This window comes from Ursus americanus, chromosome 23 (genome assembly GCF_024610735.1).
Source record: "Ursus americanus isolate L20-20 chromosome 23, mUrsAme1.1.p, whole genome shotgun sequence".
NCBI classification, from domain to species: domain Eukaryota; kingdom Metazoa; phylum Chordata; class Mammalia; order Carnivora; family Ursidae; genus Ursus; species Ursus americanus.
Window position 1 is genome coordinate 16,242,443 of NC_142149.1, and position 22,178 is coordinate 16,264,620.

The window sequence follows — 22,178 nt, forward strand, 5'->3', positions numbered from 1 at the left end:
TTTAAGCAGGAAGAGGGTGATGTGAATCTTAACAGTCTGGAAACGTTTTTGTGGAAATGCCATGTATTGAAGTATTACATTTTGGGCCTAAAGGTTAGAAAGGTCTTCCAGGTAGAAGCTGCAGCATAGGCAAAGTTTATGGAGTTGGAATCTGGGCGAGTTCTAGGTCCACTCCACCTGATCCACTTGCTGTGATACTGTGTTAAATTTCATCTTGGAGAATTTGGACTCCTGAGAAAGGCACGAGGGCTATCCTAGAGTAGAGGTGTGAGGTAATAAAAAAGATATGGACCGATTGAAGGATCAAGGCTGTCAGGAAGTTGTTAGCATAATTTAGGTGTGAGTTAATGACGCCCCAAACTGGGTTTGGGTTAATAAGGTTAGGAATGAGAGGATATACCAAACCTAAGTAGCTTTATGAGAAATAAATGGAAGGATTTCATCATGAAGGAGATGAAGTTATGAAGGAAAGAGAGTCTTCTGTCTTTAAGAGCCTTCACATTTTGTTTGTGTTATTTATTTGGCCCTTTTGCAAACTTTAGCCCCTTCCAACTTCTGTGTTTAAACTTGGAGGAAACTTGGCTGATTCTGCTGTGGTGACCACCTTAGTTTTGCTCCTTGCTGCACCCTGTCTGGATTGTTGCCGCAGGTTCGTCAGTGCTCTTTGCCTTTTTACTTTCTTTTAATCCATCCTGTCCACCTGGTCTCTAAAGCACAATTCTGATGTGTCACTCCCTATTTGAAAAACCTTTAACGACATTCTGCTGCCTTTGAGTGTGAGTAAAGGCTGGCTATTCAAGGTTGTCCATTAATGATCTGGTTTCATATCGCCTTTCCACTTTTTTCTGTACTGTTTCCTCCGTTAAAATATGCTTTATATTTCAAGCAAATTGACCATTTCTTTTAGCCTCCAGGATGTCCTATATTTTCCCACAGCCTTGCCTTTTCCCATGCCATTTCCTTTCACTAGAATGCCACATTACCATTCTTTTGCCTTAGCCTTTTGCATGATGACATTTTAGCTAATTTTCAAGTTTCAGTTGAAATTTTGACAGCCTCATGGACACTTCTCTAACCATCTTTCCTGCTCCTATTTCTTTACTTTGTGCAGAGTAATGAGGTAATGGTGGGGAAGAGGCTAATACAGGCCACATTATGGGCAAACTTTTCTTCCCCCTCTGATTTGTGCTTCTGTTTCCAGTGAAAGTGTGGTTTGTTGGCCAGCCAAATGGACAACCCCCCCCCCCTTGAGTCTCTGCACCTTATCAACATTTTTGCAAGGTGGATGCTGCCAGATTGTTCTTGTATACCTGGAGTCCTGTCTTGGGAACTCTAAAGGAATAAGGCAAAGTTTTCATTTGTAGATGTGGAGTTAGTTCTGACTTGCAGTATTTGAAGCAGCTGGGTATGTTTTGCTTTCTGGAAAAAAAACATTTATGTGGCCAGTAGTTTAAAAAAAAAAAAAGTACATCTATATGTATGTATAAAGGCTGTATCTGGGCAGTGGTTTTCTATTGGAATGTGTGATTTTGCCCCCTAGGGGACATTTGACAATTTTGGTTGTCATAACTGGTAGAAGGGTGCTACTGGCATCTAGTGGGTGGAGCCAGGGATGCTGCTAAATGTCCGACAACACATAGGAAAGCCCCCTCCCCTACCACAGAAAATTATTTGGCACAAGGTGGCAATAGTGCTGGGGTTGAGAAACTGCCCTAGGGGTATATTTTTGCTTCCCAAGTGCTACTTGTGTTAGGTGGAAGTTTTTCCTTGAACCTGTATTTCAATTTAGACTAATAGAATTAAAAGCGTAGGAGGAGACCCTGAAGGTCACATACTTGAACTTTATTCCAACTTATATTCCTCAGAACAGTGTTCTGCAAGATACTAATAGGAGTAATGGGAAAAAAAGTGTTCATTGGTTTGGGAAAGGCAAACATTTAAGTATTCAGTATGATGAAGTGTGTTGTGAATCTCCGTCAGGTCGGTTTTCCCCCAGATGTGTTTGCCTGCTGAACCCATCTGACATCTTCCAGTCCCCAAAATGCTTCCTTGGAACTGGGAGGGCACCCATTATATCTAGCTCAATCTTTTATAGCCCTTTTTTTGGGTCTCTTCAGACTTACTGCAGGGTCTTAATTAATGTCAGTGACAGCAGGTACATGAGCTTATCTGTGTTTATGTGTCACATTGTGGTTTATTAGATGAACTAAAAATTGGGGTATTTTAGGTTTCTTTATTCTGAATGTGCAGTACAACTTTATTATCTGTCCCTACTAGTAAATTGGAAGTTATAATCCCATCCTGAAACCTACTGCCCAGGTTGTTATGAGGATTAATAAGTTAATTATAGCTTTTAATGCATTGTATTCTTTGGAGAAAGGTTATTTATCATAAGCTGTTCTGATTTGGTAAAACTGCATAAGTTTGAGTCTTTCTCTGCTTTAAATTGTTGAAGAGTAAAGCTTTTGGGATTCAGGTGGGATGGGAATCATTGCTTTAATGAACATTTTGCTCAGTATGTTAAATTTATGGAACTTACTGTGACATTTTGCCTTATTCAGATTTTTTGGTTAAGTATTTGCATTATTTTCTTTTTGCTTCTTTTCCTTTTACTAGGCAAGTAATGTATGTTTACGGTGGAGACGTTATATATGCTAGAAAACAAAAGGCAAAAGAATCTTACCACCTACTTTTTTAAAACAAAAATGAGCCCATAGTATGAGTTTTGTTTTTTTGTAACACCTTTTTATTTTTTCGTTTAACAGTGGAGCAAGCACTCTTTCAAGTCAGTCAGTATAGTTCTACATTGTTATTATTTATGGTTGCATAGTATTCCATTGTATGGCTATTGCATAATATAAGTGAATTGCTGGGCATTTCGTTTGCTTTCTTTTTTTTGTAAGCAACATCATGAAGTATTAAAAGTAAATCTAGGGGTGCCTGGGTGGCTCAGTTGGTTAGGCGTCCAACTCTTGATTTTGGTCGTGATGTCAGGGTTGTGAGATCAAGCCCCGCATTGGGCTCCGTGCTAGGTATGGAGCCTGCTTAGGATTTGGATTCTCTCTCTCCCTCTCCTCCTGCCCCTCAACCCTCCACTTGTGCTCTCCACCCCCCTCCCAAAAAAGTAAGTCTAAACATACTGCAAAAATTAAAGAAAAGTTCTAAGCTTTGGTAGTTGTGGCAGTTACAGCTAATATTGAGTGCTAACTAGATTTGCCATGTCCATTTTTATGTGCATGGGTCATCAGGTACAGTGACGTTTTAGGGAATTATTTGCTTTATATTTTTCCAGTGCATTAAGAAGTCTTACTGAAATTTATTCCTTTTATATTTGCTTTTTGTCTTTAGGTTATAATAATAGTGCAAATAATGGGTGTTTGTGTCAGGCACTAGGCTAAATAATTGAAAGTATTTTATTTAATCATCAAGCAGCCTTGTGTGGTAGGCTCTGTCATTTGCAGATGAGAAAATTGAGGAACAGCATAAATAATTTAAATGAGGGTAGAGCCAGAATGTGAAGCCAAACCTGTTCCCCTTACTTACAAAGTGAGTGCCTTTGGGGGTAATATTGAATCTCAGCATAGTATTTCAAGTCCGTAAAGGGGAAGGATGAAGATTTCAATTTTTTTTAACAGTATTTTTTTTTTTTAAAGATTTTATTTATTTATTTGACAGAGATAGAGACAGCCAGCGAGAGAGGGAACACAAGCAGGGGGAGTGGGAGAGGAAGAAGCAGGCTCATAGCAGAGGAGCCTGATGTGGGGCTCGATCCCACAACGCCAGGATCACGCCCTGAGCCGAAGGCAGACGCTCAACCGCTGTGCCACCCAGGCGCCCCAACAGTATTGTTTTGATACAGAAAGATTTAAGAGTTAGGAATGGCATCCTTCTGAAGAGATTGCTTTTCCCCTTCTCTCCTTTTCACCCTCCCTACTTATTTAGATGATGTTTTAGTAACTACTCTTTGCAGTGCATCCTGTGGGGATATTGAGACCAAGGAGAGAGTGTGTAAACAAAATAAACTCTTGCCTTTGAGATGTACGTGATTAATGTCAAGTTCACAGAGGTACTTTCAGAGGGTCAGAGAAATCTTGAAAGAGTTGGGATTTGAGCCAGCAGATTTTTTAAGTTGTGAACTTTAAGGAATTGTATAATTCTAAAATAACTTTGGAATGTTTACTGCTTAAGTACCTTCTGTGGTGTGATGTTAATTATGACCCTTTTTATGTGTGCTGGGTGAGCCTGGGTTTTCCTGAGTAAGTTTTGTGTAAGCTATGTAACATCTGTGTCCTTGCCTGGGTCCCCTCGGGGAGGCTGTTTCCTGCCATGGCTGAGACTTAAGGCAGAGCTCTGGGTTAGTAGACTACAGCTCCTTAACTACTCTTCTCACACGTCGCATTGATCATCTTATACTGATAACATTCCTTCCTTCATTGCTATTGTCAACTATGTATTGATGTCAGTTCAAAAGAGGAGACATTCTTGGTGGGAAAGACCTGATAGTGATTTTTGTTTACAAGAGAAAATCCTTTGCATGTTATAAAACTAACTCAGTGTATTTTGAACAAGTAACGTGAACATTGGTTCATTTGCCATTTGGTCTGTAGCACAACTGTTTATACTATATTAGGAATTATTACTAAATTTAAAATCAAATAGGGAAAGTGGACATAGAACAGTTTGTGACACATAGAATGCCATATGCCAGACAAGTCCCTAAGGATAAAGCTCTGTAAGCCTCAGAAGACCTAGTTATTTCCTAGGGTGATTATTAAAATACAATCTTAGAACAAGAAACTTTTGGCAAATTGTATAGAGGAATAGGCAAATTTGACTTTCAAGTGTACTTACTGGTGGTATTTGTATGGATGGTTTTCGTAGTCATTTGCTTAAATATTTCAATGTTAGTAGTTTGAATTGTCATACTTTAAAGAATCTTTGTGTATTCCTGTAGGGCCTGTTTTCCTATGTCGGTATTGATCTATAGATAAAAATGTTTGACCAAATTGGAAGTTGCCCTTCCTTTTTTTGACTGGGGAAGAGGTTGCGTTAGTTCAGTGATACACAAATTTTTTGGTTTCAAGGCCCTTTTTTACTCTTAGAAAATGTTGTGAACCACGAAGAGCTTTCTTGAGTTATCAGTAGTTGCTGTATTAGGAACTTTGAAAATTTTTAAAAAAATAATTTACTAATTCATTTTAAAATGACAAACCCATTGCATATTATGAAAAATTACTTTTTACCAGAGCAGAAAAATTTCGTAAATGGTTTGTTTTATGTTTTTGCAAAACTCTTTAATGTCTGGCTTCATAGAAAACAAGTTCTAGTATCTGCTTCAGTATACTTTCTGTTGTGATAGATTGTTTTGGTTGAAGTATATAAGGAAAATCTGGCCTCACACAGATAGGTAGTTGGAAAATAGAGGAATATTTTAATAGCCTTTTTAGATAAATCTGAGTATTCTTTGACACTACACCCATACTTGACAAGTAGTAGTTACATAAAGGTTAGTTGCACTGTGGAATCAAAAACTACATCAGTGAATTTTTTGTATCCTGTTACATTAAAATCCATTGGTTTGTCTTGCATTTGCTTTTACCCATGCATGAGTTTCCAACATACATTGGTCATTTGGTCATTCACTGAGTTATGCAGATCTTCCAGATGTTGATACATTTCATTATATGGTATCAAAAATTTCACATTCATTGATACTAGGAGTAATCTGTTTAATCGGAAACAAGCTTTTTAAGTACTGGGAAAATGTTTGGGCTCATGGTGGTGGATACAGGTTTTCAAAAACTTATTTTTGCTTGAAAACTCAGATTCTATCATTGGCAACAAACATCAGTGGTTTTCCTTGAAGTGGCAGGTTCACTTGGTCCGTTTTTGAGAAAATATCTGCTAACTACTCAAGTCTGAATAACCATAGTTTGTCAGTTGTTCTGCCAAGTAAAAATAGTGTTCTGTGAAAAATGCTTCCAGTTCAGCTTGCAAATAAGTTGTATAATGCTTTTTCTCAGACTTCTTAAGGCAGCAAAAGTTGCTTTATGTGTACTTTTCCTTTTATCACGCAGTATTTAAAAATGTATACTCAAAAAAGTATATACTCAAGATTGGAGATTTAATAAGATTCATAATTTCATCAAAGACATTGTTAGATGAAATGGACCTTTTTTTTAAAAACTGTAAACGAGTCGAGCATACAATGACCAATGAATGTTAGTACATTTCAGTGCCTCTGCCTTGATTTGTGTGAATGTACCTGCAGTTTGTTCAGCCTTGTTTCTGCACCCTCATTGCAAACTTCCATGCAGTGAGACAAATAATGTTTTAGTATTAATATGAAAATAGCTTTGGTCTTGTGGATCTCTCTTATGCGAGCTCCTAAGAAGCCTGTAGACCATGCTTTCAGAATAGCTGGCTTAGCCCCTATGTTTCTAACAGCATTATTTGCAATAGCCAAGATATGGAAGAAGCCGAAGTGTTTATTGACTGATGAAATGGGTCAAGTCCATTCATATGTATGGTGTATATATACAATGGAATATTATTCAGTTGCAAAAAAGAATGAAATCTTGCCATTTGCAACAACATGGATAAGAGAGAGTGTAATGCCCAAGCGAAATAAGTCCATCAGAGAAAGACAAATACCATATGATTTCACTAATCTGTGGAATTTAAGAAACAAGACAAATTAAGCAAAGGGGAAAAAAATGAGACAAATCAAGAAACAATTATAGAGAACAAGTTGATGGTTATCAGATGGGAGGTGGGTGAGGGGATGATGGGTAAATAGTTGATAGGGATTAAGGAGGGCACTTGTTGTGATGAGCACTGAGTGATGTGTGGAATTGTTGAATCACTGTATTGTACACCAGAAACTAACATAACACTGTGTTAACTACACTGGAATTAAAAAGAAAGCAACTTAAAAAATGGTTGGCTTAGCTCGTTATATAAATTTCCTTTTGCTTTCAGATCAAATAAATAAGTCCAAGGTGATGTAGAAGAGGCAAATGACTGAGGTTTTTAACTTGGGCTGGTAAATGCAAGCAATACCATTACCGGAGATAATAAAACAGGGTGAAGAGTGTATTGGAAGAAGAGAGTGAATTTTGAGTTTCAGGGAGCTTGAGGATCATGGAGGTGGGAATGTCAGTTAGTGAAGATCAAGTTTTTCTGAGTCTTAGGAAGCCTCGCTATACTGGGTGGTTATTACCAAGGAAGTGAGAGAGGGTGGTTATTACCAAGGAAGTGAGAGAGAAGAGGGCAGAAGGGACCTTGGTGTCAAGGACATCAGGAAAGGAGCATTTCAAGAAGAATGAGGTGGTCGGCACTATGTAATGCTTCAGAGAAGTCCCATCAAATGGGAACTCAGACTTGGCCATTGGATTTGATAATGAGATTACTAGCGCTCTTTGCCAGAGCAGTAGGATTAGAAACCAGATTATGAGTGAAGAGTGCAGAGGCAGCTATTTATATTATTCTTTCAAGAAGTTTTTGGGTACAGGGGGTGCCTGGATGGCTCAGTTGGAGGAGCATACAACTCTTGATCTTGGGGTCATGAGTTTGAGCCTCACATTGGATGTAGAGATTAATTTAATAAACTTAAAACATTTTGGGGTAAAGGAAAAGAAATGGGCAATTTCAGAGGTGGGCTGTACTGAGTACAGTGAAAGAAGAGAAATTGGATGAAGCAAAAATACAGGTGTGATGCAGTTAAGTTTGTAGTGTGAGCTGTCTTTCAGAGAAGTGAGAAGCTGATGAGCACTGCATTCTCTGGCTAGAGAAATGCACAGACCTGTTTAGCATACAAGCTTTTTGGTAGGAATGGGCAGTGCCTTACCAATTCTTTTCTGTTTACTTGCTAAGTGTTTGGTTTGATACATTTGCTTTGTTTTATTTTTAAAGATTTATTTATTAGAGAGAGAGAGAGCGTGCGCATGAGCAGGGTTGGGGCAGAGGGAGAGAAGAGAAGGATGAGGGGATCAGGCCCCGCAACCCTGAGATCGTGACCTTAGCTGAAATCAAGAGTCAGATCCTCAACCAACTGAGGCACCCAGGCATCCCAATACATTTGCTTTTTTTTTTTTTTAAAGATTTTATTTATTTATTTGACAGAGAGAGACAGCCAGCGAGAGAGGGAACACAAGCAGGGGGAGTGGGAGAGGAAGAAGCAGGCTCCCAGCAGAAGAGCCCGACGTGGGGTTCGATCCCATAACGCCGGGATTAAGCCCTGAGCCGAAGGCAGACGCTCAACCGCTGTGCCACCCAGGCACCCCCAATACATTTGCTTTAAATCCACAAACTTGAAGAAATTTTATAGTGAAATTTTTTTTTTAATGCAGATGATTTAACTTTAACAGTCTGATTCTTTCAGAATGGAACTTCCATTTGGTTATTTTCAATCTATGGTAACAAGTGACAAAAAAGAAGGGTGGAATTCTTTCTCTGTGCAAGGATTGTGAGCCCCCCACCCCATATTTGAGTATCCAGAATAGTCATAGTGTTTTTCTTTCTGGAGGCAGAATTTGGATTATATAGCCTCAAGTAGTGTTTTATTAAAAGCATGTGAATTGTTTTCTAATATGGATATATTTCTAACTTCCTTTTCTTTTTTCTCTTTTAGTCTGTTCTCTGGGGAGGCAGTAAGGGGCCGTGGAGCTGGCCTCGGCACCGGGAGAGGCTGGACTTCCTGTCTCTCTGTGCTGAATGGCTGCGATGGCGCCCGCTCTCACTGACGCAGCAGCTGAAGCACACCATATCCGGTTCAAACTGGCTCCCCCATCCTCCACTTTGTCCCCTGGCAGTGCCGAAAATAACGGCAACGCCAACATCCTTATTGCTGCCAACGGAACCAAAAGAAAAGCCATTGCTGCAGAGGACCCCAGTCTAGACTTCCGAAATAATCCTACCAAGGAAGACTTGGGAAAGCTGCAACCACTGGTGGCATCTTATCTCTGCTCCGATGTAACATCTGTGCCCTCAAAGGAGTCGTTGAAATTGCAGGGTGTCTTCAGCAAGCAGACAGTCCTGAAATCTCATCCTCTCTTATCTCAGTCCTATGAACTCCGAGCTGAGCTGTTGGGGAGACAGCCAGTTTTGGAGTTTTCCTTAGAAAATCTTAGAACCATGAATACGAGTGGTCAGACAGCTCTGCCACAAGCACCTGTAAACGGGTTGGCTAAGAAATTGACTAAAAGTTCAACACATTCTGATCATGACAATTCCAGTCCCCTCAATGGGGGAAAACGAGCTCTCACTTCATCTTCTCTTCAAGGGGGTGAAGTGGTGGCATCTGAATCTGGGGACTTGAAGGGGGGTATGACCAATTGCACTCTTCCACATAGAAGCCTTGATGTAGAACACACAACTATATTTAGCAATAATAGCACTGCAAACAAATCTTCTGTAAATTCCATGGAACAGCCGGCACTTCAAGGAAGCAGTAGATTATCACCTGGCACAGACTCCAGTTCTAACGTGGGGGGTATCAAGTTAGAGGATAAAAAGTCTCCCCTGTCTTCCATTCTTTTCAGTGCTTTAGATTCTGACACAAGGATAACAGCTTTACTACGGAGGCAAGCTGATATTGAGAGCCGTGCCCGAAGGTTACAGAAGCGCTTACAGGTTGTGCAAGCCAAGCAGGTGGAGAGGCATATACAGCATCAGCTGGGTGGATTTTTAGAGAAAACTCTGAGCAAACTGCCAAACTTGGAATCCTTGAGGCCCCGGAGCCAGTTGATGCTGACTCGAAAGGCTGAAGCTGCATTGAGAAAAGCTGCCAGTGAGACCACCACTTCAGAGGGACTTAGCAATTTCCTGAAAAGCGATTCGATTTCAGAAGAGTTGGAGAGATTTACAGCTAGTGGTATAGCCAACTTGAGGTGCAGTGAACGAGCATTTGATTCAGACGTCACCGACAGTAGTTCAGGGGGAGAGTCTGATATCGAAGAGGAAGAACTGACCAGAGCTGATCCTGAGCAACGCCATGTACCCCTGTGAGTAAAACCCATGCATAATGTCCCTCTTGAGACATGTTAGGACAAGGGAGAAAGACTTGGTGAATTCCCATCATAGGGGCAGTGGGATTCTTTGTAGGTAGTGTCTTTTTTTCTCATTTTAGGCGCATGGTTGCATATACTTGCTAGTGAAGAAATGAAAGGTATTTCTGGCGTAGTGTTGTGTTGCTGTAGATGTTATTTATTAAGGAAAAAACCCAGAAGATCCTATTTATAAAACTATATACTTCTTTCAGAGTGAAGTTAGATTTCTTTTGATAATGTAGGATGTTTTTTTGTAAGTCTCTGGCTTGACTTCAGATTCTCTTCTAGTTAAATGGGGACAAACATGGGGCTTGAACTTACTGTCCAGGGTTTCAGAATTGCATGCCGGTACTGACTGAGCCAGCCAGATGCCCCTATAGTTGCTTTTAGTTAAACTTTCAGCAGAGAATGTACCCATTTTTCAATTTTAGTACCTGAGATTTCCTTAACATTTCAAGGACTAATAATCAGAAAATGCTTCAGTGTTTTATAGGTTGCCTCCAAGTACAGTCCACTTTCACAACTTGATTTACTTCCTAAAAGAGCCCATCTTTATCGGATTTGGATTTTATTTTTTTTTTCTCAGCCCAGTTTAATGTATTGACATATTTGGGATACATTTTTTCTGGCTTTTCCAAATCTGTTGTTGTGAGGAAAATTGTACCCAAGCTTTGGGTGGCACTCCAGATTGGCATGGTGAATCCAGAGATTCTTCACTCATGTCCTTCCCTTCTCCAGTGGCTCCTTACAGATAAACAAGGAAGTGTAGTCTATCTCCTTAAAAATAAACCAGTCTAATTTATCTACTTATAATAAGTGCTAGACTATGAGAGAGGGAAGCACGAGATGCTGGAAAAGAAGGGCAGGAGAGTTGACTAGTGGATCCTCTTTCATTTCCCTTTTTGGGCCAGGAATGTTACAAAGGTTAGATTGCTCAAGTAGGCTGAAATAGGCGGTTATGTTGGAATATTTAGTTTTTCCTTGCCTGTAGTAAAAAGGTGACTAAGATTTTCACTGAAGACTTTGTTGAGACAGCCATGCTTTTTAAGCATAAGTAAATCTCCTTTTTTTCCTCCGTTTTGTTTATATTATTTACATGGAAAACTGCCTTGTATCTGAATATGAAATTTTGGCTTATGTTTCTATTTGAAGGGAGGAAGTCTGGATAATTTTGCTGAATTTCTTCCTTGTACACCGAGTTCACTTTTGTTAGCTTACTGTACTCGAGAGTCCACTTCTACATTCACATCTAAAACAGATATATTTCAGAGGCTTTCTACTGCTGCAACATAGTTATCTTTTCTTAAATGCATTAGTGACTTAAACCAGCTTGCAAATACTTGCGGTGTTATCCCACTGACTTTACTGCATAAGCCTCTCCTTTAAAAAATCTTGGTTACTGTTGAATATTTTGTGTTTTAAGAGTAATTTAATGAAACAAATACTGTAGTTGATCCATTTTTAAGTTTCATGTACTTTTTTTGTATATTTGAGAAAACTAGAATCTATAAGCTTACTGTTTTCAGGATGCTTTATATTGGAAACATTTCTAAGTTTTGGTAATGTGGGGGAACTTCCAATTCAGGGAAGTCAAAATACCTAAGAACTTTCTTGTTCCATGGAATAATCTAATGATTTGAAAAGACTGCTTAGGCTTAGTCCATTCACTCACTACTTAGCTCTGAGCATTCTTATCACATAATGGTTTGTTGATTGGAAGGTTGAGAAGTGTAAGGACAGCTAAGGGATCGCTTTAGGAAACTTTCTGGAATCATTTGAATCCTCTTACAATTAAATCAACTAAACAAAGCTTTAAAAAGTTGAATCTCCAAGTATGAGATCATAAATTGGGGCACTAAAAGTACTGTGAAGTAAATATACTTTTTGCTCATTATGATATAATTAAATTTAAATTAAAACCACCAATAAAGCATAAGTACTTGAAAGGTTTTGTTGAGCAAGGTCACCAGGCTGACTCATAACGCTGGTATTTAGCCAGGTGTTTGTTGACCTTCTGAGTACTTTATTAAAGGTTTTCAGCAATTGGCCAGACAGTGAGAATGGAGGCATTACTTTGATTTAAAAAGAAGAAAAGGAGCAGGGGGAGTGGTTCTTTTTACGTTCAGAAGCCTTTTCTTTGTGATTTAATAGTCCTTCCCAAATCTCCCTAACCGCATTATAATTCTTGAGTCCTAGAGTAGGAAGTTAGTTAACTGTTGGGGAGCTTGACCCAGCTTTCAACTTTTTTTCCCCTGAGGTAGCTTAATACTTCACTCCTTTGCTGAAGTACTCCTGCCAGAGATAAAATTGGCTAGATTTAGTCTAGGCAGCCATGATGAAGATATTTAGTAGAGGAGGCTGCTGAAACGAATTGTTTTTAAACGATGGTGTTTAAATTACAAGTGGATGGTTCTGTGAAAATTACAAGCCTTCACCAAGAATTTGTGTTTTTTCTTCTTTCCTACCTCCGAGAGGAAAAACAGTGATCCATTGTAAGTCATAGGCACATGCTAGCAGTAGTGGAATGATTGACTTGTGTATGTTGTTGAATTTTTGGCAAATTGTGTATTTATCATCATATTATGCTTTACAGTTAGTAAATTCTATATTGCCAGATGAGAATTTCTTTCCTTTTTCTTGATTAATTTTTTTGGGTAACTGATTCAGTTTAAATCTGTTATTAGGTAATGTGTTTTTATTTTAAGCTCTTTTTGGAAAATCATCCTAAAATGTTTCGTATATCTTACTGTCTTGGTACATTAATTACTTTTGAAATTCTGCACTATGCTGGGTTTGAGTTCTATCGTTGTTTAGTAACATCACTGTAGAAGGAGCAGGAATTTAAACATTATCTCCTTGATAAAGGGACGAACTAGCAAGGAAGGAAGGTATTATGTTTCAGCAATCACCTTAATTTTTTTTTTTTTCAAAGATTTTATTAACTTGACAGAGACAGACAGCCAGCGAGAGAGGGAACACAAGCAGGGGGAGTGGGAGAGGAAGAAGCAGGCTCCCAGCGGAGGAGCCCAATGTGGGACTCGATCCTGGAATGCCTCGATCACGCCCTGAGCCAAAGGCAGACGCCTAACGACTGCGCTACCCAGGCGCCCCCTTAATTTTTAATTCTTAACCGTAGAAATAGAAATAAGAGGATTTAGTTATCTCACGTGTACGCAATATAATTGTTGAATATGTGCATGTGTGTGTACTTTCTTTCATTTCCAGTTTAGTTTTCCTTTATATTCTTCCTGCTGTCTTCCCTTTAAGAATTTTGTTCTGCTATTTTGTTATGAATTCCTGGACCGATAATCTCATCTTGCTAAATTTGGTTTTCATTTTCTGCCCTTGTACTTATGAACTTTATAGTAAGTACTGCTGTTAAGAAAATAATTTTTTTTTCAGATATGCTCTTAAACGTGTTCTTAGATAGCAGTGTTCTGGGTACCTGGACGTTAATTATATAAACCTCTCTTACATATATATATATATATTTTTTTTTTTTCTTTCTGAATTGTTATTATAGACTTATCTTGGTAGCCATTATAAAAAGAATCCCATTGGGGCACATGGTGGCTCAGTTGGTTAAGCATCTGCTTTCAGCTCAGGTCATAATCCCAGGGTCCTGGAATCCAGTCCTGTTTTAGGCTCCTTACTCAGTGGGGAGTCTCCCTCTCCCTTTCCCCCTGCTTGTGCTCTCTCTCTCTCAAATAAATAAGTAAAATCTTTAAAAAAAAAAAAAAAAGAATCCCATAAAATGTTTCGTTAGGACTACTGAAATATATGTTGTTTTATATATATTATATATATCTTTATATTACACAATGCCTTCTTTATAAGGACCTCAAGGAAAAAGATGTAACCAAGACTAGGTGTTTTGTTTTGTTTTGTTTCCTTAAGCTTTTAAGTCTGTGTCTATTACCTGGATGCTATAATTTGTGTTGTTGACTAGGTTTCTATTTTCCTGTTGGCTTTTGGAAGTTTAGAGCCAAGCTTGTTGTAGGTCTTGTACCTTTTTTTAAGCCTCATTCTTGGCTTCATTTTGTTCTCCTTGTTCTTGTTTTATTTTCATGCTTTTATTCCTGGCTTAATTTATGCTAACCTGTGTTTTATTTGATAGCCTCCTGAAGTCTGTTTCAGATCAAGGTTGGGTAGAAATAAACTAGATGTTCGGTTTAGTGACATTAAAGAAATTATTTGAATTTTGGATTATGTTGATTGCAGTGACTTTTCTTCTGGAAAATTTCATCCTCTTAGAATTGTTAATAAACATTTCAGTGTATAGTGAATTACTAGTGTGTTTGTAGGTTTTGCTTTTTAGATATCAGGGAATACTTTGTGTTGTAGCTTCCTATTTGAATTTATTAAGTATACACAAATGATGTTGCCAAAGGTGGTAGTCAGCTTGTTGTCCTTATTTTCCTATTCCTTACCCTTTCACAGAATGATGGGGTGAGAGTAGTATTAGCCAGGAGAACTAAGTCATATCTAACCCTTCTCTGCTATAGACTAGTTATAGGGCTAATCGTGTAACTACTTATATAATAAAAATGAAGGAATTGACTAGATAATTTCTGAGGCTAAAACTGCTTTGATTGTGACTATCTTCAAATAACATGGATTGATGGAGCTGTTCTCAGCACTGGTTGGTGTTTTTGTTTGTTTTGCATTTGGGGAAACTGAAGCAAAAGTCCTTATAAATCACTGGTGTAACTTGAAACAAAACAGCCTTCTTGACTTGTGACTTAAGCTTTGATTCTTTTAATGCCTCTGTGTGTGTGTGTGCGCGCGCTTTTGTTTTTTTTTTTTTAATATGGAACACTTCACGAATTTGCAGGTCTTCCTTGCGCAGAGCATGCTAATCTTTATCGTTCCAGTTTTAGTATATGTGCTGTACTGTTTTTTTGTTTTGTTTTGTTTTGTTTTAATAGTCCACTAAAGTGACTGTTGAATTTGTTACTGTGTGGGATACATACTTGGGAATAATTCCATTGTGTTCTTATGGAACTTACTTCAGAGGTGAGTAAACTCATTTGTGGAACACCTTTGATTTAATGCCCCTTGTTTTTCTGCTAGCCCGCATATGACATCCAGTGGCAGAAATAGGAGCTTCTTTGTTTCCCCCCTTTCCCTCCCCCCCCTTCCTTTTTTCTAAGATATGTAGATAGAATTTATTCTTGGTGTTTCTTGTGTGATTCTGAAGGAAGGAAGTTAGGCAACAAGGAATTTGAGGGTTACCAATTTTGCTGCAGATCTGGTTGCTACAGATGTTTTCTGTGGCTTTGTGACTGGTGTTTCCATTCTAAAATTGAGTGAAAGGACTCTTACGGTAGTGCTAAAGTGGCCGTAGAATAAGTGTTTACTAAATGAGCAAACATGTAAGAGGCAAGAGATGAGATAGGTGAATAAATGGATTATCCTCAAGAAGTTTATACTTTAGATGTAGAGAAATGGTAAGATAAGGGCACACAATAATATAAGGCAAATGTTAGGTGACGTAAATGAAACAGGAAGAGATCACAGCTGGTTGATGCAACTGGAAAGAAAGGGTATTAGAATGAGCCTTGAAGGATGGCTAGGATTTTGTAGGAAGTGTTCTTTTGGTTGTGGCTTACTGAGGTAGATCAGTACAGGTGGAAGGCACAGTGTCCAGGGAGGACAGAGGCTAAAAGGCTTGGGGCTTTGTTGGCTAGACTGGGTTTTTTTTTTTTTTTTTTTTTTTGTTTGTTTGTTTGAAACCTAGCAATATAGGTGAGAGTGATAAATGTAGTATAAAGAGGGAAAGAGAAAATCTCAGAGTCATCTCTGAGAAGAAGTAGAGTTAGTGGGACTTTTTTTTTTTTTTAAAGATTTTATTTATTTATTTATTTATTTGTCATAGAGAGCACACAAGCAGGGGGAGCAAGCAGGCAGAGGGAGAAGGAGGCTCCCTGCTGAGTAAAGGAGCCTGATGTGGGACTCGATTCCAGGACCCTGGGATCCTGACCTGAGCCGAAGGCAGGTGTTTAACCGACTGAACCACCCAGGCATCCCAGAGTTAGTGGGACTTAATTACAGTGAAGGTGGGGGCAGTGAAGGAGGGACTATCATAGATGGAGTTTCAGGCCATGGGTGACCGTAAGATTACATTTTGCAAAATAACCCTAATAACACATGAAGGTCCAGGTTCTTTATTAGTGTCTTAAAAATGAGCATTTCTGTATTCCTTTACACATTCCAGCAAGTGTTAAAAATCAGGAAATGGGCTTCCAAGTAATCCTGTATAAACAGAGAGGAAAGAGTTGACCTGTACCTCAAAGCCTTACATTGGGGACTTTGGAATGGATGAATTGATCTGATGTATTGAATGCCTACTGAGGTGTGCTAGGTGGTAGCGGTATATAGTGGTGAGGAAGACACAATCCCTGCCCTGTCCTTGTGGACAATATAGATTAGAAAGAGAGCTTAATTATTTAAGCAAGTAATCACATAGTTACTGATGTATTTACAGTGGTGGTGGGTGCTGCAGAAATGAAGTTCAGAGAGCTTTGGAGGGTGCATATCAGGAACACCTAATTACAGTGGGTAGGGATGTTATAGCAAGTATACTGAAGAAGTAACACGTTAGCTCAGACCTGAATGATGAGAAATGATTGGTGGTGAAGAAGGGGAGTGTGCTACAGGCTGAAGAAAGGGCATATGCTAAGGCCTTGGGAATGGGAGGTCCTTGACACTTTCAAAAACAGGGCACAGTGTAAGCAGAGTGATGAGAAAATGAGCTGGAGAGATAGAGGCCAAGTCATATGGGTGTTTTTGTTGGTTATCTCACGTTTAAAATGTTAATTGTGGAGGAAGTGATGTTCAAACATCATTGGATTTTTTTAAAAACCTCTTGTAATTGTGTGAAGAGCAAAGTGGTTGTAGATTTTGGGAGACCGTAGGATATTGTGGTAAACCAGGTAAGAGAGAATGGTGGACTCAGACTTTGGCAGGGAAGAGTGAGAGAATTGGGTACTGGACGTAGGGTGACTACTAGGACTTGTGATTGGATGTGATGAGTGGATGCTGAGAGAGAAGGAAGAGATATTATGAGTGATTCCTAGGTTTTTGGCAGGAGTAACTAGATTGGATGGCTATGTTGGGATGAAGAAACAGTTGGAAGGAGGTTAATTGAAGTGGTGGGCACTTGCTAATTTTCATTTAAACGTTTTTGGCTATTGGGTATACCCAGAGGTTTCAGTGTCATTTGCATAACACCCTGTTAGATTCCATATGCATGATAAATTATTTTACTAAAAAAGGGAAAGCATGGGACCACATTTTCTTTCACATCAACAGTATTTTTTTTTTAAGTAGGCTCCACGCCCAGCATGGGGCCCAGCATGGGTCTTGAACTCATGACTCTTGAGATCAAGACCTGAGCTGAGATCAAGAGTTGATTGCTTAACGGACTGAGCCACCCAGGCACCCCTCAAATGAATAGTAATCTAATTAGTTTCTCTACTCTCTCCCTAAACAAAGATCACAATAGACTGGATTATTTTGCAAGCTAGGCAGAAATTTATACCTCAGGTCATGTCCTTTAATATCTACCAGTTCGGGTTTTTTTTTTTTTTTTTCCTATTTCCCATTGAGTACCTGGGAGTACCTCTTAAACTCAGTGTAAAGAGAGAATTGAGTATCTAAACATTTTAAGTAAAGGTTGCAATATATAATATATATAAAGTAAATCTTAATAATTTGGATTCCCCTTAATGCTTTGTGGCCACTTCAGCCTGTTTGATTTTATATTTATTTAGTTACAAAGAAGGGTTTGCATCAAAATGGTGAAGAAAATTGTTTTGAAATCAGTTTCAATCTGATAGAAGTGCCCGGAGAGTCTTTTCCTCAAGTAGAGTATCCTGAAAAGTTTTTGGCCTAAATACAAATGTTGTGGGTCACTCTGGTAACCTATTTAGTAGCATTGTAGCAACTGTGTAGATTATGTTCAGAACTCTCAGGTAAGAGGATTTCTGGAGAAAAGGTTCGGGGGGTGGTGATGAGGATTTGAGGAATGATAACCAGGAAGGAGGGGTTATATTCCATTTTAAGTCATTTTCTTTTAAGTTGTTTTACCTTTGCCTAATAGAATAGAGGACATGAGCCAGGGGATTAAATGAGAACGTATATGTGTAGTGACTATTTTTTTTGCTCACCCTTTAATCTTTTTTTTCCTATTTGTTCTTCTGGCACATGAGAGATGCATCCTGGGAAGGTAGAAACTGGGGGAGACAGAGCTTAGGACCATTGGGACTAAATTAGTCTGAAACCTGGGAGAGATCACAGAGCCCCAGGGGAACTCTGACTGAAGTGATTTGTTTGAACTAGGGAACAACATTTTTAACCTACTTTACCTAATCAGACAACAGAGCTGAAACATGTTAGGAAAAAAATAATAGCTTACATTGGTTGAATATTTTGAGGTGTAGGCAGTGCTTTATACTTATTAACTTATTTAGTCCTCACAATACAATGAGGTAGGTATTATCTTAGTTTTACAGACTGAGAGTGAGAAATGAAAAGTTTAAGTAGCCTGCTCAATGTCTCACAGCTAACAAGAAGTCAAGGTATTATTCTAGGCTGTTTACCCACAGCCTGGGCATAAAACACTAAGCTGTATTAGTGGAAACAGAAGCAAATTGCCCTTTAGACTTGGTTGATGAAAAGAAATCTACGAAACATAACGTAAAATAGCGCATTTAACTTTATAGTCAAGAGCCTTTATTGTAATATTAAGTAATTTGGTAATAAATTTTGAGGAAAGGTAAATGGTCTGTATCTTAACCAGACACACCCTTTGGCCTGCAATAACCTGTTATTCATTTCTTTTATGGAATAGAAGTTGGATGGGTTGGGGAGGGGCATTTTGCTAGGGCAGACCTAGGATCTGGGAAGTGGCTAGAAGTGACTTTTTTAAAAAAAGAAGGAAACAAGAGAATTAGTATGTATTGATTACACCTTCCATATGTTAGGTGGTTTACATTTTTTTTTTAAGATTTTATTTATTTATTTGAAAGAGCGAAATAGTGACGGAGATAGCAAGAGAGAGCGCAAGCGGGGAGGAGAGGGAGAAGCAGTCTTCCTGCTGAGCAGGACACAGGGCTCTGTCCCAGGACCCTGGGATCATGACCTGAGTGGAAGGCAGATGCTTAGCCGACTGTGCCACCCAGGTGCCCCATACATTTGGTATCTTATTTAATCTTGAAGACGTTCATATGATGAAGGTGATAGCCCCATTTTACTGTTGAGACCCCAAAGTATAAACATGTTACATAATTTGGCAAAGATAAAAAGCAAGTTCTTTCTTGCTGCTCTTTCTATGAGTATTTTTCTCCTGTACTGATTGGGAGGGAGCTGAAAGAAGATTCGGTTTCCAGAAATGGAGCAACCTGAAGGCACAGAGCTCTTTAGAGGCCTCTCTGACTGTACAGTATGCTGATGGGCATGGCACTGATCATGAGGGGTGATGGAAAGTTGTTTTTCCTCTGTTATAATAAATAATCCAGAGAAGTGACCTAGTTTCATAATTTTTAAAAACATTTTTGACATTCTAAAGGGGTGATTTATATTTTAACTTATGTGGAAAAATCCTTATTTCCCAAGTTGCTGGAAAAAATCTTTTAAAATATGAAAGTATTTTATGTTCTTTTTCCTTTAGTCTTGCATTGTGCTTATGGCTGATATATGAATTATAAGCATGTACTTAGTGTTTACTGAAGTATTTTCCTCAAAAAATCTTTTTCTGGTGAGTCTGGTTATCATAGGAAGTTGAAAGGCATAAAATACCAGTTAAAGAATATCCTGATTGGTTTTGTTTTCCTGTCTGAGTATGGAGTTTATGATTAAGATTCAATATCTTATTTGATAATCACCAGAAAACTTGAAGGGTGAACTGAGGTTATTATTTTTCTTAGCATTTGTGGGATTAATACTAAAGAGGGAGCAATATAGTAAAAAAAGAATTCTAGACTACTGTTGAGAATTGTTCATTTCAACTTTGTCTTTTAATCTTCCTAGGTTCCTCACTTACAAAGTCTAAATTATATCTTTTTGGAAAATGTCACTTGTTTTGTAATGATGAGACCCAGATTTTATCACTGTTAGGCACTCTGTCCATCTTGTTGAGGTGTGCTGAGCAGTTAAGAGATCTTCCATGGAGCTCCTCCTGTCTGTATTTCCATAGGGAGTCTGCAGACTTGGTCCATCAGGGAGTTAGTGGCAGAGCTGCCGCAGTCTGCTCACTTGTTTCTCTCATAAGGCAACCTGGTGCCAGTGTGTATACCTACAGTAACTGTCATTTTATTTTTTTAATTGTGTTCCACTTATGGCAATGAAGAAATCTGAAAGGAAAGTATGGACCCTGAGGATGGGGTATAGTGACAGAATGAAGACAAAAGTCTTTACCATCTGGGTATCCTTTTTGCTGAATAAAGCTGTTGGAATGTTGTACTGTGGAAATAAATATCCCTAATGAAAAGCAGTCCTCTATATATTGACCCCCCTCCATAAGCAAAACAGGGGCGCCTGGGTGGCTCAGTTGGTTAAGCGTCTCCCTTCAGCTCAAATCATGATCCCAGGGTCCTGCGATTGAGCCCCGAGTTGGGCTCCCTGCTTGGTAGGGAGCCTGCTTCTCTCTCCCCCTCTGTTCCTTCCCCTGCTTGTGCTCTCTCGTTCTCTCTGTCAAATAAATAAAATCTTAAAAAAAAAAAAAACAAAAAAAAAAAACCCAGGGGCGCCTGGGTGGCACAGTGGTTAAGCGTCTGCCTTCGGCTCAGGGCGTGATCCCGGCATTATGGGATCGAGCCCCACATCAGGCTCCTCCGCTGTGAGCCTGCTTCTTCCTCTCCCACTCCCCCTGCTTGTGTTCCCTCTCTCGCTGGCTGTCTCGATCTCTGTTGAATAAATAAATAAAATCTTAAAAAAAAAAAAAACCCAAAAACCAAATAAGCAAAACAATAAACATTTTTTCATTTTTTAAAAGAAAACAGTAAAAAGTTCTCTTTTATTCCTGTTTCTTTCCCAGAAATAATTGATTAAAGAAAGTTACAGATTGTAAAGTTCATTTATATAGAATAAGAAACCAGTTGCCATTTGACACTGTCACATATCAAAAGCAGAATTTTAGGGGCGCCTGGGTGGTGTGGTTGTTAAGTGTCTGCCTTTGGCTCAGGGCGTGATCCTGGCGTTCTGGGATCGAGCCCCACATCAGGCTCCTCTGCTATGAGCCTGCTTCTTCCTCTCCCACTCCCTCTGCTTGTGTTCCCTCTCTCGCTGGCTGTCTATCTCTCTGTCAAATAAATAAATAAAATCTTTAAAAAAAAAAAGAAAGCAGAATTTTAGTTACTTCCTAGATGCATAAAGTTAACATAGACAACTCTTCCCTGATTCATTCAGTTGCCTTTCATAGAATTTCACTCTGAGAATGAAAAGATCTGGGTTTTTTCTTAAATTTTCTTCAGATCTTAAGAATTTTCAGCTGAGTTGCTGCAGCCACCGTTGCTCTAGATTTCCAACTGGGTGAAAATGTTTTTCTTTTTAAATTGGCACTCCTCCAGCAGATTTTTCCACCAAGTATTCTTTGGGCACACCCTTTGCATAGTGAATTTTGCAAGATCTTTATTCACAAGGCCTGGAAGACAGGCCAATCTTCTCTTTGTAAGATGAAAACAAGAGTGAGGCTTGCTTAAGACTCATTTTGCTTCTACCCAGCCGTATTTGAAATTGATCTCTTATGCAAATACATTCAAGCATTCACAGAAGAAATTTGACTTGGAAGTTTAAGTGGAAAGGCTAATTTTGTATTTGCAGGAAGTTTCCTTAGTGCAATGATTTTCCTCCCAATTGAGAATTCTCTTAATTTGTTCTTAATCATAACTTGGTAGTAAGTAGACCTCAGACTTAAAAGGTGTGAGGTGACTTTGATATTTGCAAGTGTACATTCAAGACATTGATGTGATAGGTATATGGAGTTGACCCTTGAACAACACGGGGGTTAAGGATGTCAGCCTCCCATGTAGTGGAAAATCCATGTATAGCTTTTGACTCCCCCAGCACTTAACTACTAATAGCCTACTGTTGACTAGAAGCCTTACTGAGAACATAAACAGTCATTTA

General features: G+C 38.8%; 1 protein-coding gene and 1 pseudogene across 4 annotated transcripts in view; one reads left to right on the forward strand and one right to left on the reverse strand.

Moving 5' to 3' along the window:
- The window catches only part of KANSL1 (KAT8 regulatory NSL complex subunit 1), a 177,808-nt gene that overhangs the window by 37,826 nt on the left and 117,804 nt on the right, over positions 1–22,178 (forward strand). For all 4 annotated transcript variants that reach the window (XM_045814109.2, XM_087854246.1, XM_045814108.2 and 1 more), the window contains one exon: positions 8,633–10,004. In XM_045814109.2, the coding sequence (XP_045670065.1) occupies positions 8,716–10,004 (1,289 nt within the window). In that variant the 5' untranslated portion in view covers positions 8,633–8,715. The remainder of the gene's footprint in view (positions 1–8,632; positions 10,005–22,178) is intronic.
- Positions 14,854–14,943, reverse strand: LOC123803268 (U6 spliceosomal RNA; annotated as a pseudogene).